This window comes from Panthera uncia, chromosome B4 (assembly GCF_023721935.1).
Source record: "Panthera uncia isolate 11264 chromosome B4, Puncia_PCG_1.0, whole genome shotgun sequence".
Lineage (NCBI taxonomy): Eukaryota > Metazoa > Chordata > Mammalia > Carnivora > Felidae > Panthera > Panthera uncia.
In genome coordinates this window covers 91,131,652-91,147,319 of record NC_064809.1, presented here as the reverse complement: position 1 = coordinate 91,147,319, position 15,668 = coordinate 91,131,652, and the positions used below count along the sequence as shown (strand labels likewise).

Genomic DNA, 15,668 nt, shown 5'->3' with positions numbered 1-15,668 from the left:
AAAACATGGGTTGAAAACAGCACACTCAAGATCCAAAGGAACACATTAAAACAACAGTGTTAAAGTGTTAGAAAATGAAGAGAATACAGGCCCTTGTCATTACATTCGTGACGATGTACACACAACTCATAGCAAAGCAAAGCATGGGGAGACATTTTCATCTTTTTGGAATGACTTCATCTATTCTGCTGCCCTCCTGAAAGTCAGTCAAATGAAAGTTTTAGATACAAAAAGGGAATGTACCTTAGTGCAAATTTCTGTGTATTACCCTTCCAAAGACTAAAAGCAGAATAATAAAAAACACCACATTAAAACTTTAGGTCAGGTCAACTTTATTAGAATTAGGATTAAAAAACAGAGCGACATTAACAAAATGAATGTTTCCAATCCTAGAATTACAGAAGTATAGAATGCACATCTAACCAGCGTTTCTAATACCAGAAAACCAAGACCTTTCTTCCATACTCTTCCAGGAAGAGTGGCTACAGAGCTAGTTCAGAGAAGCAGACAAAACAGAATTTATTTCATGATGGCTCTTAACAGTTGACAGTTATCAATGTTCTAATTCCATATTTAAACAAATGAGATCAACTTAAGATGGATGTCAGAAAAAGCTGGTATTACGCTAAAATCATACGTAATTAAACTTAAAAAGTTTGTGAGTGATGTAAAAGAAGTAAAATCAGAACTCTTTCTGCCAAATATTTATTTTCTTTGGATGATTTTCTGTATACATTCCTGACTACGAAAAAGTTTTCTTTTTTTACTGTTTCTCTGGGGTTCAGACTTGCTGCAAGTTCCAGAAATGCTGTTAATATAGATATGGCTGTTGAAGCAATTTTTATAAATGCCTTGAACTTTAAGTCCTCATTTAGTCTGAACGAGTTTGGTAACTTTTCTAAATCCTAGCAGACTGAATCTAGCAAATTGAATAGCACAGATGGGAGTGTGTGAGCTCACGCACATGTGTGCCAAGAATGGGCATGTGGTCAGGAGTGAGAGGATGTCAGGAATGAGAGCACTTATCTAAACAGAAAGCTTTAAATGCAGAGTAGGGACAGAAACTCTAAGAGGCAGAATCAGAAGTGCTATAGTAGAGGGCCATTTTAACACAGGAAGTAGCAGAGCCACAAATACTAAAAGTTCTCAAGGATAAGTACAGTAAAATATAGTTTTAATGATAAGGGGGCAAGAAACCATTCTCATTGGCAAAGAGCAGCAGATGATAGTTGAGGGTTTACCAAGTACCAGGTAATGATCTAAGTGATTTACAAGTATTAACTCATTTAAAAAAAATTAAAAAAAAAAATTTTTTTTTAACGTTTATTTTTGAGAGAGAGACAGAGCACAAGTAGGGGAGGGGCAGACACACACACACAGAATCTGAAGCAAGCTCCAGGCTCTGAGCTGTCAGCACAAAGCCCGACGCAGGGCTTGATCTCACGAACTACAAGATCATGACTTGAACCAAAGTCGGGTGCTTAACTGACTGAGTCACCCAGGTGCTCTGATATTAACTCATTTAATATAACTGTTTTAAAAAACTATATAAAAACGTTGCATGTTCAGTTTTCCTTCGTCGTCTCATCTTTTGAGTTGTTTCTGTGGTTTTCTATGCCTGGGAACTCTTTGGCTATCAATGTCTCTTGCTGATGGACTTTCCCTGAATCTGCAGTTTATATTTGACTAATTTGGTGCCCCAGGTATATATGCTCCTATAGGACCTATAACAGCATAGTGACTAAGCATGGGCTTGAGAGCTAGTTCATTGTTTAAATTCTGAGCCATGAACTCAGATCACTGGATTCAAATTCTGGCTCTGCTATTTACTAACTGTAGGGCATGAACAAGAAATAATCTTTTTGTGCTTTAATTCTCTCATCTGTTATATGAGAATAACAGCTCCTGCCTCAGAGGACTGTTGTGAGAATTCAGTTAATATGTGGACAATACTGAGTGCCAGGAGTTTTTACTATCAATCCGATGCTGGACTTACACTATCCTGCATTTATCATATTTTGCAACTGTTTGTCTAATTCTTCCACTAGACCTGACTTAGCTTAAGGCTATAGATAGGAAAGAAGGTTGGTTTTGCTCACCACAATACCCTCAGCACAAACCAATGTCCCAGTGGGGCATAAGTATACATTGGATGAACTTACCTACAATATTCAGTTACATGAAATACCCTACTTTTGATGATATATAATTTAGGAAATAATTAATTACTGGGATATCATACTAACTTATGGATATCTTAAAAAGGAAGTAACCATCTTTTTTTTTTAGAACAACAAAACATTCTATACTCGTTTTCTTCATAGAGTGCCCTTAATGAAGCTGAAGTTAAAGGTTAGGGAAAAAGATAAATTAACATACCTGGCTCAGAGCTACAATGCATTTAATATATTAAAGCAGCTGACATGTTGACTTTTTGCGGGTCTTCCCAGGCACTGGAGTTTTTCTGTTAATTTGCCGCACTAGGTCATAAAAGATCTGCAAACACAGTATTTTTTTTTTTTTTTAATTTATAGGAGAAAAAAACCCAAAAAAGAAAAAGTGAAATGAAAGACTGAACTTTCCATGGATATATATATGAACTCCAACAAGTATTATGTTCAGTTAAGGAATAAGTAAAACCAGGTATTTCTGTAACTGCTAAATTTTCTTATTTATTTTTTAGGGGTGCTAAAATTATTCTCCTTAAAACAAACACTGACTTAAGAAGCAGCAGAGATCTTATTGTAGTTCATTAGAACATTTAACACCATTCAAAGAAAACAAACTTTTACTCTTTAAATCTTTCTATGTATCTTTATCCTATAATATTACTTAAGCCCCTTCAAAGCAAGAACCGTGCATGCCTTCTTGAATTTGTCTCCATCTTTTTTTTCTTTTAAAGTTTATTTTTATTTATTTTGAGAGACAGAGAGCAAGCAGGGGAGGAGCAGAGAGAGGGAGAGACAGAATCCCAAGCAGGCTCCATGCTGTCAGTGTGGAGCCCAATGCGGGGCTTGAACTCACCAACTGTGAGATCATGACCTAAATGGAAATCAAGAGTTGGACGCTTAACCAACTGAGCCACCCAGGTGCCCCAATTTGTGTCCATCTTTTACAAAACATCCTTTATACACACACACACCTGAACTCTTCATCCTGTCTTTCCCACCCCTGTCTTTTTTTGTCCAGTCTTTCTTTTTTTTCATGGTAAATTCCAGCATTTAATAAAGAGGCTATAATAGATAGCTGTGCTACTTATTAACATGTATATATTTAACATAAGATTTTTGGTTAGAAGATCAACAAGCACCCGGAGTAAGCATTAACTTGGAGCTGTGTTAACACACAGCACACATATTTTTCATTAATTTTAAATCCTGAATTCCAAATCAAGAGTTTTTTTTAAAGTATGTCACCATACCTCATTAACATTTATTTTTGATTTTGCGGAGGATTCTAAGAATGCACAATTGTTCCATTGTCTTGCTAGATTTTGACCTTGTTCCTTTCCTACAACTCTTTCATCTTCCAAGTCACACTTATTACCAACCAGAATCATTGGAACCTAAAAATACAAAACAAAATTGTGAGGGTAAAAAAAGTAAGTGAATATGCTCTATACATTCAAATCCAAAGAATTCTAAGAGTCAACCCTAAGGATTACTTTTTATGCCCAAGAAAAATACTAAATTAAACAATATGTAATAAAATTTATAATCAAATATGAAAACCTTAACTCTGTTCAGAACCTTTCATGTGAAATTTTTAGAAAACAAGCTATGATGTACTTATAAAAGAGGGAAAAAAAACTTTAAAATTATGTCCCAATGGACTTATAACTAAATATAGTAAGCAAAACACAAAATATTTTTAAAAAGTACAAAAGGGTATTACTATGAAATGTTAATATATTCCAAAAGTTTTAAATGTTTTTCTAAGGGATGTGAATCAATTACAAGTTTTTTGGTTTACCGACATGCATTTATCAAATAATCATTCTTAATTTAATAATACAAAAAGGAGAAATTTGGAAAGCTCCTAAAAGTTTTAGTTTTTACTAAAAATTTAGACAACCTTAATCATGTGATGTCTGTAACTTTAAAAGGACACTATAGAGATAAATAATACTTACTCTGTAAAATTCCTATTAATCATTTAGAGATTGGTTTTCTAGAGAATTTTTGGGAAAAAAATCCAAATTAGAATATCAAGAATTTTGGCTTTTAGGAACAGATATAAAATTTTATATTCATACTTATTTAATTTAACGTAACTGATAGAACACTAATTATCAGAAATAGCAGAAAACGGACTAATTGTGAAATGTTCACTGAGCTGTAAAGATGTAATAATTCCCGAAAGTTCTCCTGTTTTAGAAGTCGAGGAAATGGGAACATTTCCCACAGATGCTTCTGAACTCTCACAATATTTGCTTATAATTAAGTTATGTATATAATACAGTGGTTCTTAAAAGTGTGATACCCAGACCAGCAGCATCAACACCATCTGGAAACCTGTTAGAAATGGAAATTCTTGAGCCCTAATCCTAGACCTACTGAGTCAGAAATTCTGGGAGTCAGAGTTGGCAATCTGTTTTAACCAGGCATATAGCTGGTTCTGATGCAAGATCAATTCTGAGAACTGCTATCTATAGTATGATGAGGAAGTTAAGTAATCCTTTTAAAGTTTCCTACAGGGATTAAACTCCATTATGGTGCACTGTGAAGAGGTACGCAGGTTAATGTTAGAATCTAATGCATTTGTTGGCTTCCTTCTAAAAAATATTATTATGCTCCTTTTCTATCAGTTGAGGTGTGTTCATACGTAGTTCTGATTCTTGTTAGAAAGGCTCTTAAGTCTACCAGAAATGTATAGAACATCTATTAGTAACATTTGCCACCCACATCTTTCCTTCCTTCCCACCAAATGCATGATTTAAAGATAGGAAGGGGATAAAATTTATTTTACACAGGTTAAGAAGGGAGGAGGGGATTTCTTACTTTCCACGTTATATATATTTGAAAATATTATGAGTGTTAAAGATGTATTTCTGCCTTTTAAGGAAAAAAGCTTTCGAGAAACAAGTCCCCCAACCCCCCACCAACCACATTAACTTTAAATTGGATTTAAATTCAAATTCTTAAACTGGGTATCACTACAATAAGGGTTTGAAATAAAATATATTCATTAGGAAATCAGCTTACATCATCAGTGTCTTTAACTCGAAGAATTTGCTCTCTCAGATCTTGTAAATCATTAAATGTGGACTGTGCTGTGATGGAATAAACTAATGCAAAGCCTTGTCCGTTTTTCATGTATAAATCCCTCATTGCGGTAAATTGTTCCTATAGCAGAAACAAAGGATCATTAAAAAACAATAAAGTTCTTACAGTTAATTTGATAATTTTAAACGTCTATAATTAGTGCTTGATGAAGAATATAGTAGTATTATGTAACATTACTTAAAATTATAGTCCATGGCAAGATGCTATTTGAAAACTGGTATTTCATGAAATTTTTACTTAACAATAAAACAACCAAAGCAGATTTATGTGCAATAAATATACTTAAGTGGGGAAGAAATATCCTTTCTCCACAAGAATCCGAAGGAGGCTCCAGGCTCTGAGCTGTCAGCACAGAGCCCGACACGGGGCTTGAACTCATGAACCGTGAGATCATGACTTGAGCTGAAGTCAGACGCTTAACTAAATGAGCCACCCTGGCCCCCCAAAAGGCAGTTTTTTAACATATAATATGTAGGGTACGGAAACAATCCCCAAGTTACTCACAGCTCATTTACTAGCTAGTTTACTATAGCTCTAAGGGGACCACCAGCATGCTTACCTACCTTATCTTGCCATTTCCCCACATTTTTCCTCCTTCACTAGACTGAGAGCCTTTGCAAGTAAGAACACAGCCCATGCCACATTTCCGGTACTCAAACATTAGATGAATGAATACCATATACCCAGAATAAATCTTCCCTTCACCTTCAGATACCAACAAATCTAAGTTGGTCTGTAAATACTTTGAAAGAGAAAAGATACTGCTCAAGATATCACAGAGCCACTGAGAAATAAATGTTTACCAAAGTATTTTCCACATTAATTAAAATATGGTAATACAGCTTAACTTGTTTTAAAAGTACTAGTGAGGCTGAAAATTTTCAAACAAATTTTCTACTTTTCTTCAATAAATGACCCGCTGCAATTACAAAGCACACGCATAAAAAACAGAATCCAAGAGAACAAAACAGCTTTAAGATTTAAGGCAAGTAGTAAACTTTTAAATAAGCTTAACTAGTATTTGTCTATAGAGTACTAGTATCTACAAGGTCTATATTACACAAGTTGTACATATACTTTGGTACTTGTTTTACATACCGTTCCTGCAGTATCCAAGATTTCAAGCATACACTGTTGTGCATCTACTTCAACTTGCTGGGGGAAAAAGCAAAATACATCCTCATTTTTATAAGATATGAAAGAATACCTCATTATATACAAAAGCCAATATGACATTTAAAATAGAGATTGCTACTTTATAACTAATCTCAAGCAATACCTGAATAAAACAGGAGAAAAAAACAGCTAGATAATCAAGGTCCACTGACCCTACCCCCACCCCCCAATTGTGTAAGGTGCAAAAACGACATGCTTTTTTTTTTTTTTTTTTAATTTTTTATTTTACAGAGACACAGAGCACACAAGTAGGGGAGAAGGGCCGAGGGAGAGAGAGAATCTTAAGCAGGCTCCATGCTCAGTGTGGAGCCTGATGTGGGTCTCAATCCCAAAACTGTGTAAGGTGCAAAACGACATGTTGTTTGTTTTTTTCAATGTTTTATTTTACAGAGACACAGAGCACACGAGTAGGGGAGAAGGGCAGAGAGAGAGAGACAATCTTAAGTAGGCTCCATGCTCAGTGTGGAGCCTGATGTGGGTCTCGATCCCACGACCCTGGGATTATGACCTGAGCCAGAATCAAGAGTCAGACGCTCAACAGACTGAACCATCCAGATGCCCCTAAAACCATGTGTTCTCAACTCAAAGAAACCTACAAGATCCAAGTTCAATACGAATCACTCAGAACTTAATTCTGGGGAGGAAAGGATTCCAAAATAGCTCAAAAAATAATTTAAACCAGTAGTAGTTCCAAATAAGATCAGAAGTCATTCTATCTCATCACTGCCATACTTTACTTAGATATACCTTCACTTCTCTAGATAACTACATCCCCTTCGCTGCACTGGAACATTTCTGGTAGCAAAGAAGAAGACATGTATCAAGTAAGTTATATATCCCCCCTGTGACCTCTTTCCACCTAACATTTCCTAGGATAAGAAGTAAAACAGTATCTACACAGCAGCAGAGGACAAGCTGGCTATTACATAAGAGAGAACTCTCTCCCGACTAATTAAAAACGTCTTCATATTAAGTTTTATTGTCACATGTTGTGTTAGTGGACACTAACAGCAGCAGTAGCACTTTCTCAAAGAGTTATAAGTAAAAAGGTTAGGGGAGACTTCTGTATTTCCATCTCTAGTTTAAAAAGAAAGGAACCTGAGAGTATTCAGTCTTTGGGGGAAGGGTGAGGGGATGTGGAACTATCACTTGAGATGGCCTCGTTCTGAAGTTTGTGTGTCAAATTATAATTTTAATTGTAAACTTTAATTGTAAACTTAAAATTCTCTGAGAGAGAGATAGAAAGAGAACAAGTGTTTTAAGATTCTCATTAACTGGTAAGGATGCAATGTCAGGATATAATCAAGTGTGAACTTTTCCTACTAATTTTATAGATTAACTCAGCTTCTTCATCCTACTTTGTAAACAATATTCAACACTTACAAAGCTAAAAATATTCATTTATATTTATAGTAAAGTCTAAAGCAAAAGGCTTTCTAGGGTAACATGTACCTTTCTATAAGAATCTTCTATCGTAGGATCATATTTTTCAACAAAAATTCCTTGAACAAACTGTACAGTCTGAAAAAAATAAATAGCACACCATTATACTTCTTAAAGAAAACTACAAATCCAAATCTGTATGCTTTAAACTATTAAACTATTGATTTCATATAGGCAGTTATGCCATTGATGAAAACAAAACCACCACTATATTTAAAGTATGCATTAGGTGAGAAAATTACCTTAGAAAGCTTTTTTTAAAAAACATTAGTAACCAGTATGCTCCTTATTAGGTAATTCTAACTTTAGAGCTCACATATTTAAAAAAATTTTTAATGTCTTCTATTTCAAACAAACTCAAGGCTTAAACTTGAATTTGAATTAAAAAGAGGCTAATTATTTTGTGTACACAAGTACATACACCCTCAAGACACCACCCATCACTTTGGATACATTTACAAGTGAAAGAACAGCTCAGGTCCCATGGTACATACTTTGCAGTTTGATCTAAATACATCAAGTTCTGTGCATGGTGGCCAATGTAAGTGGCTGAGTTAGATGGTCAATCTGTCTTATCGTGGGGTTTTGTTGAACTGAACTAGATGTACTCAAGTTATTTAGCCTGAGTTTCTCCCCTTCCCCAGCCACTACTGTCAAGTTTTCTTTTTTCTTACTATACTATTCTTGAAATGGAAAGCATGGCTGCTAAAATAATGTGAAAACTGGACAGTCACAGGAAATATTTGAAAAAGGTTTTTTATAAGCTTTAATATTTTTTAGCATAAAATGTATGTTATAAGCCAAGTCACAGTGAGAAAGACCAAAATTCATTCCTATCTGGCTCAGAATACAGATGGACACACATTTATGTGTTCTGTGCTTAGCCCAGATTGTATTCTGCTTATCTCATGTTGGTCTGGAACTAATACACCAGAAAGAATATGATCTACCCAGATACAAGTAAAAGCTGACTAAAATTACAGGAAAAAAAATATTATATTGCTTCCAAAATCACTGAGATTTCACCTTAAAAATAAATGAAGACAAAATAAATGATAATCAAAACCTAAAACTCAACAGAAAAAGAACATGTGTTGGAGTGAATTAGCTTAAGTACAGAGAGAATGACTTACCAGAGCAGATTTTCCAACGCCTCCTGAGCCAAGAACAACTAGCTTATACTCACGCATGGTGCACGCTTGTCAAAAGCTAGTACCTTGTAATGAAAAAAAAAAATTCTTAAGTAATGTCTTTGTATTCATGTGCTTCTTTTATAAATTAGATATTCAACCAGTTAACTTAAAAATGATTACTCTACCATACTAGTGTGGCACGTTCCATAAACAGACTTACTAAAGGATGCTGTTGGTAGGGCTCTTTATGCAACATCAGAGGTAGAAAGAAGCCACAAAATTACAACTTGCAACCCTATCCTAAATTTATACAGAATATTTGCTCTATATTAAGTAGAAAAAGGGGGGGGGGTGCTGAAAAACAGCATGAAGGGATATTTTACTGGTTACAAGATGGCAGTGACAGGCATGTTTAACTCCCTTTCCTGAACCATCTGTAACCTTGAGACCCAAGTAGAGTGCCTACTAAGTACAGGGATATATCCAATGAACAACAACAAATTCCTGCCCTCACTGAGCAATATTCCAATAAAGATGAACAGACTACAGCACAGGTCTGCAAACAAATCCAGTCTATCACCTGTTTTTGTACATAAAGTTATTGAAATTTAGTCATGTCCATTCATCTGTGTATTGTCTGTAGTTGCTATCTTGCTTTAGTGACAGAGTTAAGTAGTTACAACATAGGCCATCTGGTCCACAAAGCCTAAAATATTTACTATCTGGCATTTACAGAAAAAATTGGCCAACCCCTGGGATACATGAATGGTAAATGAGTTAGCAGAGAAAGCAGACCAAATATCTATTCCTGAAATGGGGGAAGGTACAAGGAGCCTGACAATGGTCAGGAATCAGAGGCAGAACTAAAGAATATGAGTGCCCAGACTGAAAAACTATGGCATGTTCAGGATGATGAATTAGTGGAAATCAAAACCAAACCAAAAAGAAACAACTAAAATTTCAGTATACTAAGGATAGAGAAAGAAGATCCTAAAAGTTTCCAGGCTAGGAAAATAATGTAAGAATACAAAACTCCTACATTCCTAGAAAACAGTAATTGGTCAGTGGCCATTATATAAAGTAGCCACCAGAGTAAGTTTTAAATCTTCTTAATCAAGAAATGATAGTTCTATAGTTATAATTAACAAGTAACTACTAGAACTGGTTTAAACACATTTAATCTACCAATAACCAATTGCTTCAATGAATGAACATGCTTCTGTGAACTAGCCATTACCATCAGCCCCTTACTTCTAAAAGTCGGTCAATCAAGAAGGGACTCAATTTAGGCACATTTGTGTTAAATCTCTTTATATATTCTTTCCTTTTCTAAGACTTTCTACAGTCTTAGAAAAGATATCATTTGTTTTACCTTTTTATGCCACTCTTTTATTTCTCCTTAGGACACAGTATCTATTGCCATGGCTTCCTTTCAAAACTTTCTCCATTTCTGACTTTAAATATGTAGACTATCTAGCATATTTTCTCTTCTCCTGAATGGGAGGAAAATCGCCCAAACCAACCAACTAAATTAGCTAACTTCTCCACTTAACTAGTTCCTATGTTTATTTCTACACTGATTGAATCCATCATTTCCATGGACTTTTACCCCAGTTCTTGAACATTGTCTCCTTGACTTTTGTGACCTGGATGATTCTTACCAGATTATAATTTTAGAAAAGGGGATATAAAATAAAAGCTGGATCTACTTTTAGCTTTAAGAATATCTCACACAGTAGTATCCATACAAATTTAGGACAAATTACTCTTGCAAATTTATTTTTTAATGTAAAAAATCATTTAAAAACAGGATTACTCAGGTGACAATTCTATTACCAGTCCCATGCTGACATTACTCAACCACACAGGATCTATAATGACCAATTTGAGAAATACTGTTTTAAAAACCTAAGGTTCTATGAAAGATGTTTCCAAATTTGTGCTTCTGAATCCAACTAGAGAAAATATGGTAATTTTGGGGATAAGAATTTCCTAAACATCCCAAATACTTCAGTAACAGTAAACCAAATATTTTAACATCAAGAAAACTAGACTCATCTCTCTGCATTCTTATATCCTTCATGTAGCTGGGCTGTGCCAATTTCTGATAACTTCATCATGGTTTATCTATTACTTAAAAAAACAACTCACTTCGATGAACATACACCAAAATGCCAAGCAACTGCCTTGAGTGACAGTGTTTCTACAGTTGACATTAATTCACTCCTGCCTTTGAAAGTTTGTCAATGTTTGAACTCTTGAGATTCCTTCAAACCCTGTAAGATTAGAAGTCTGGTCTGCTGAGGGGAGGTGTCTGACCAGGATATCTTTCCCTTAAGTAACCAATAACTGCAGCTTTGTGCTTTTTGTTTCAGATATTGAATGGTGCCTTCCACTCTTTGATATGTGACCTCAGACCCTCATTTAGCATCATTCCACATGATGCCCTTAGACAAACAAATGTACTGAATGGGATGCTTGTGTCCGACCAATTTGTTTGTTCTATGAATTTGCCATCAGATGGATCAGTCTCAACAATGATGGGAACTCCAACTGGCTCCTTGAGCTCACAATGCCAAATTTATTTTGTTATCCTAGCATTTGTACCAAGCAGGTCTTTGTAGAATGCAATTAAGCCTTTTGGATATGGCTTGGAGGTGTACTATTTGGTAAATATTTCTGCCATTAGTTTAATTCTTCAGCTACTTGCTTTTCACCTATGTGCGCAAAATTTTGTGTCATGTGTTTTGTTTTGTCCTGGACTGTCTTGTTTCCAATCACTGAATAAAGGAATGCTCCATTTGGAATGAATGGAGGCAAAGGCCCCGCAAGCCTCCAGTCCAATTCAAGCTGGCCCCAGGCACTAAACGTTGAAGATGAGTAAAACCAGTGGCCCCTTAGGCAGAGGCGAATGATTGGTCAAATGTCACCCTGGGTCACTTGCAAAATTTTGTGACAGTATATTATAAGGTCAATAACTGTGGGGCTGTTGATTATGCAGCTCCTCCCTAACCTCTGCTTGGTCAGGGAACCCGAGAATCTGTAAAGACACACTTGTTAAAAAATTTTTTTTCCAAATATTTATTTAGAGAAAGAGAGTGAGTGGGGGAAGGGCTGAGAGGGAAAGAGTATCCCAAGCAGGTTCTGTGCTATACAGGGGCTCGATCTCACTGAACCGTGAGATCATGACCTGAACCCAAACCAAAAGTCTGATGTTCAACCCACTAAGCCACCCAGGCACCCCTAAAGCACTCTTAAATCACTTTTACTTAGGAATAATTTCTATCCAGTGAAACAAACAGATCTTAAACAGTGAAATGAATTTTGACATATGCTAATACCCTCACAACCACAGACACAGCCCTCATTACAATTTAAAACACTTCCATCATCCAGAAAGTTCCCAATGTGCCTCTTCTCAGTTAATTAACGGGATACCCTTTTTCTTAACTCTAGGGACTGCTTTCTTAGTTGTCAAAGCCACAACTTTCCCTAGGAAGAACTTCTGTGTTTTTTATAAACTCAATATAATCTTGATTCTTTTAATTTTTTTTTTTATGTTTATTTATTTCGGAGACAGAGAGAGAGAGAGAGACACAGCATGAGTGGGGGAGGGGCAGAGAGAGAAGGAGACACAGAATCTGAAGCAGGCTCCAGGCTCTGAGCTGTCATCACAGAGCCTGACACAGGGCTTGAACTCATAAACCGTGAGATCATGACCTGAGCTGAAGTCGGTTGCTCGACCGACTGAGCCACCCAGGCACCCTTAATCTTGACTCTTGTACGTATATGGGCAAATGACAAAAATTGTGACTGACAAGAATGACTTAATTGGACTTATGGCCAACGTTTAAAATATCAAAATTAATACATTAAGAGAAACTGTAACTACAGAAAAAATTATTAGACAAAATAACATTCAATAATCAACTTCTTTAATTGGTATTCTGGGGCTTCAAAATAAAATGACTAAGAGAGCCTACTCTTCTTGAATCGTTCTCTTTACTCACACTACCCACACAATCCTATTCCTTTTGCTCCTTCTGAGGGTTTGTCACCAAAGGAACAATTATACTCACCTCTTTAATTGCTGGAGTAAAAGAACTATATAGAAACTGAATTTAAACATGAGTATAGATTTAGTTGAAGTTATGGTTAAGGATTTTCTTAAATCTCAGGATTTAGAAGACAGAAATTTGTTTCTGGATTTCAACTTAATCACTAATTTTGAGTAATTTTAAGTAAGAGAAAATTACTTAATTTTCTCTTTATAAAGAAAAATGTTAAAAGCAGAATAGGAAAGACCAGATTCAAAGAACCCAGCATATTTTAAAAACTGGCCTTGACAGAACAAGAACCTATTTAGGAAACACACTATTTCAGAAGTCTTTTTTAGAGGTAGATGGGTCAAGATTTAAAACTGTAAACAAAATAAAAATGACTTGATATGAAACAAAATAAAAATTAATGTCAGGAAAGTGTAAAATATATTGTTTTAGACCCAATAGCTGAGATAAAGAAAGGCATGTCTGTTCTTTCTGTTAACTGGGCTTAGACCTGAATAGGAAACTTAAAACAAGAAATTAGTAATTTAGAAATCTACAATGGCTGAGATTTTTCAAAGACCCTTACAAAGTAAAAAAGCTAGAAAAACCAAACCAAAAAGGTCTTTGTTTTATGAGAAATGGGAGTTTATGGATGAAGACACTTACATAATGCAAGGAGGAGAGCCATAGGAAGGACCAATGTTTCATGTTTGCTAAGAAGTGAAATACAATGATTCAAAATCTGTCCCATAATGCTGCTCCAAGTAAAACATGAGCACCCCACAATTCCTGCCGTTTTTCCACAAAAGGTAGCAATGGACTGACTACATAGAATCACAAGGGAATTTTGGGGGGTGATGGAAGTGTTCTAACACTAGTTGTAGTGATGATGTACAACTTTATAGTTACTAAAACCCAAAATGAAACACTGACACAGCTGACTGAATTAACATAACAATTACCATTAAAAATATTGACTATAAAAAGTAAACATTTATGGCAATTGCATTTCTTAATGAGAAGGTTGAGACCTAATTCCCCAATTGCTTTATTTATCCGTATTACCTATTGTTAGAATTAGAATCAGGTTCATCCACATTATTACTTCCATCAGTATTTTGTTTCTTTTATTCCTTATGATCAAAAATTATATTCATTGTAGGGATACATGACATTTTCTTTACACATTCATCAGGTGATGAACATTTGGATTATTTTCAGCTTGTGGGTAGTATAAATAATGTTTATCTATTTGTTTTAATTTTAGAAATTCAACCAAAAAGAATTTTTATTATAGAGCCCTATGGTCACAGGAAGTTTAAAACATTTCAAATTTTGAAGTAGAGAAATCTGATGTTGCCAACAGACTTTCAAATCTAAAATCACAGTGACAAAACACATCTAACTTGCCAAAAAGGTTTGTAACAAGGAACACTTATAAGGAAATGCAACCAAGCAAAGTCATTATCTTTCATTAATTTTTACTAATATCTTCTTATATATACCAAACTAAAATATTAAAAAAAAATTTATCTTGAAAGAGAGAGCATGAGTGGGGAAAGGGCAGAGAGGGAGAGAGAATCCCAAGTAGGCGGGGCTGACATGTGGCTGGATTTCAAGACCCTAGGATCATGACCTGAGCTGAAATCAAGAGTTGGACATCCAACCGACTGAGCCACCAGGTGCCTTCAACTAAAATATTTTTATTTAAATCCCGATAAATACCAATGCTAGGGATATTTTTTTCCTTAAAACAAAAAACCTAACTGTATGATAGCCAAGATTTGAACTAATATCTACATTTCAAATTGGTACTTTCCACTACACCAGCTTTGAAAAATTGTTTAGAGATTCTAAGATTGAAATAATGGATTTCATTGTGAATGCTAGTGACTGAGAAAGGCCACTGCTTCTGTTTTGAAAATGACTGTGGGGTTGCATCTAGTTTTAGCAGAAAAGACAACTCTGCTCAGCAAGTAAAGTCTGTCATTGGCTTTTGGTGGGGAGGAGGAAAGAAGGTGCTGGCACCTGTGTATTTGAGTTGTGGGCAGAACGTTCCTGTTCAAGTGCTGTTAACTTGAAGCCCAAGAATAAGCACTTGAGAAATCTGAATTTCTAATTTCATGCACAGTTCTGATGGGGAGAGTTACATCTGAATTTCTAAGGGATTTGTGATAACTACCGTTTGAGACATCGAGAATAACTGCTCTCTTTTACAGAATCCCAAAAAGGGACAATTTTGACAGCATAGCATAGTGGTTCATAGCACCTAAGTTTCAAATCCTAGTTTTGTACAACCTTGGGCAAGTCATGAAAACTTTCAGAGCTTCACTTTCTTTACGGTGAAAGTGGAAGCAGTAATACCTACACGATAAAGTTATGAGGCAGATACAAGAATGTAAACTCCAGAAAAAAATTTTGTCTGTTTTATTCATTGCTATATCCCCAGAACCTGAAACAGTGCCTGGGGCACATAGTACGTGCTTAAGAAATTAAGGAACGAAATGTAGTAGTATTTTCTTAAAAAAAAAAAAAAAAAAAAAAAAAAGATATAGCTATTTATTTATTTTTTTTTTTTTTTTATT

At 35.2% G+C, this 15,668-nt stretch overlaps 1 protein-coding gene across 1 annotated transcript in view; it reads right to left on the bottom strand.

The window, feature by feature from the left end:
• RAP1B (RAP1B, member of RAS oncogene family) overlaps positions 1 to 15,668 on the bottom strand; it is a 43,561-nt gene that overhangs the window by 1,573 nt on the left and 26,320 nt on the right. The window contains exons 2-7 of the mRNA XM_049625936.1: positions 9,038 to 9,120; positions 7,914 to 7,982; positions 6,384 to 6,440; positions 5,205 to 5,345; positions 3,422 to 3,565; positions 2,380 to 2,496 (exon numbers count right to left, since the gene is read on the bottom strand). Of these exons, the coding sequence (XP_049481893.1) occupies positions 2,410 to 2,496; positions 3,422 to 3,565; positions 5,205 to 5,345; positions 6,384 to 6,440; positions 7,914 to 7,982; positions 9,038 to 9,094 (555 nt within the window). The 5' untranslated portion in view covers positions 9,095 to 9,120 and the 3' untranslated portion in view covers positions 2,380 to 2,409. The remainder of the gene's footprint in view (positions 1 to 2,379; positions 2,497 to 3,421; positions 3,566 to 5,204; positions 5,346 to 6,383; positions 6,441 to 7,913; positions 7,983 to 9,037; positions 9,121 to 15,668) is intronic.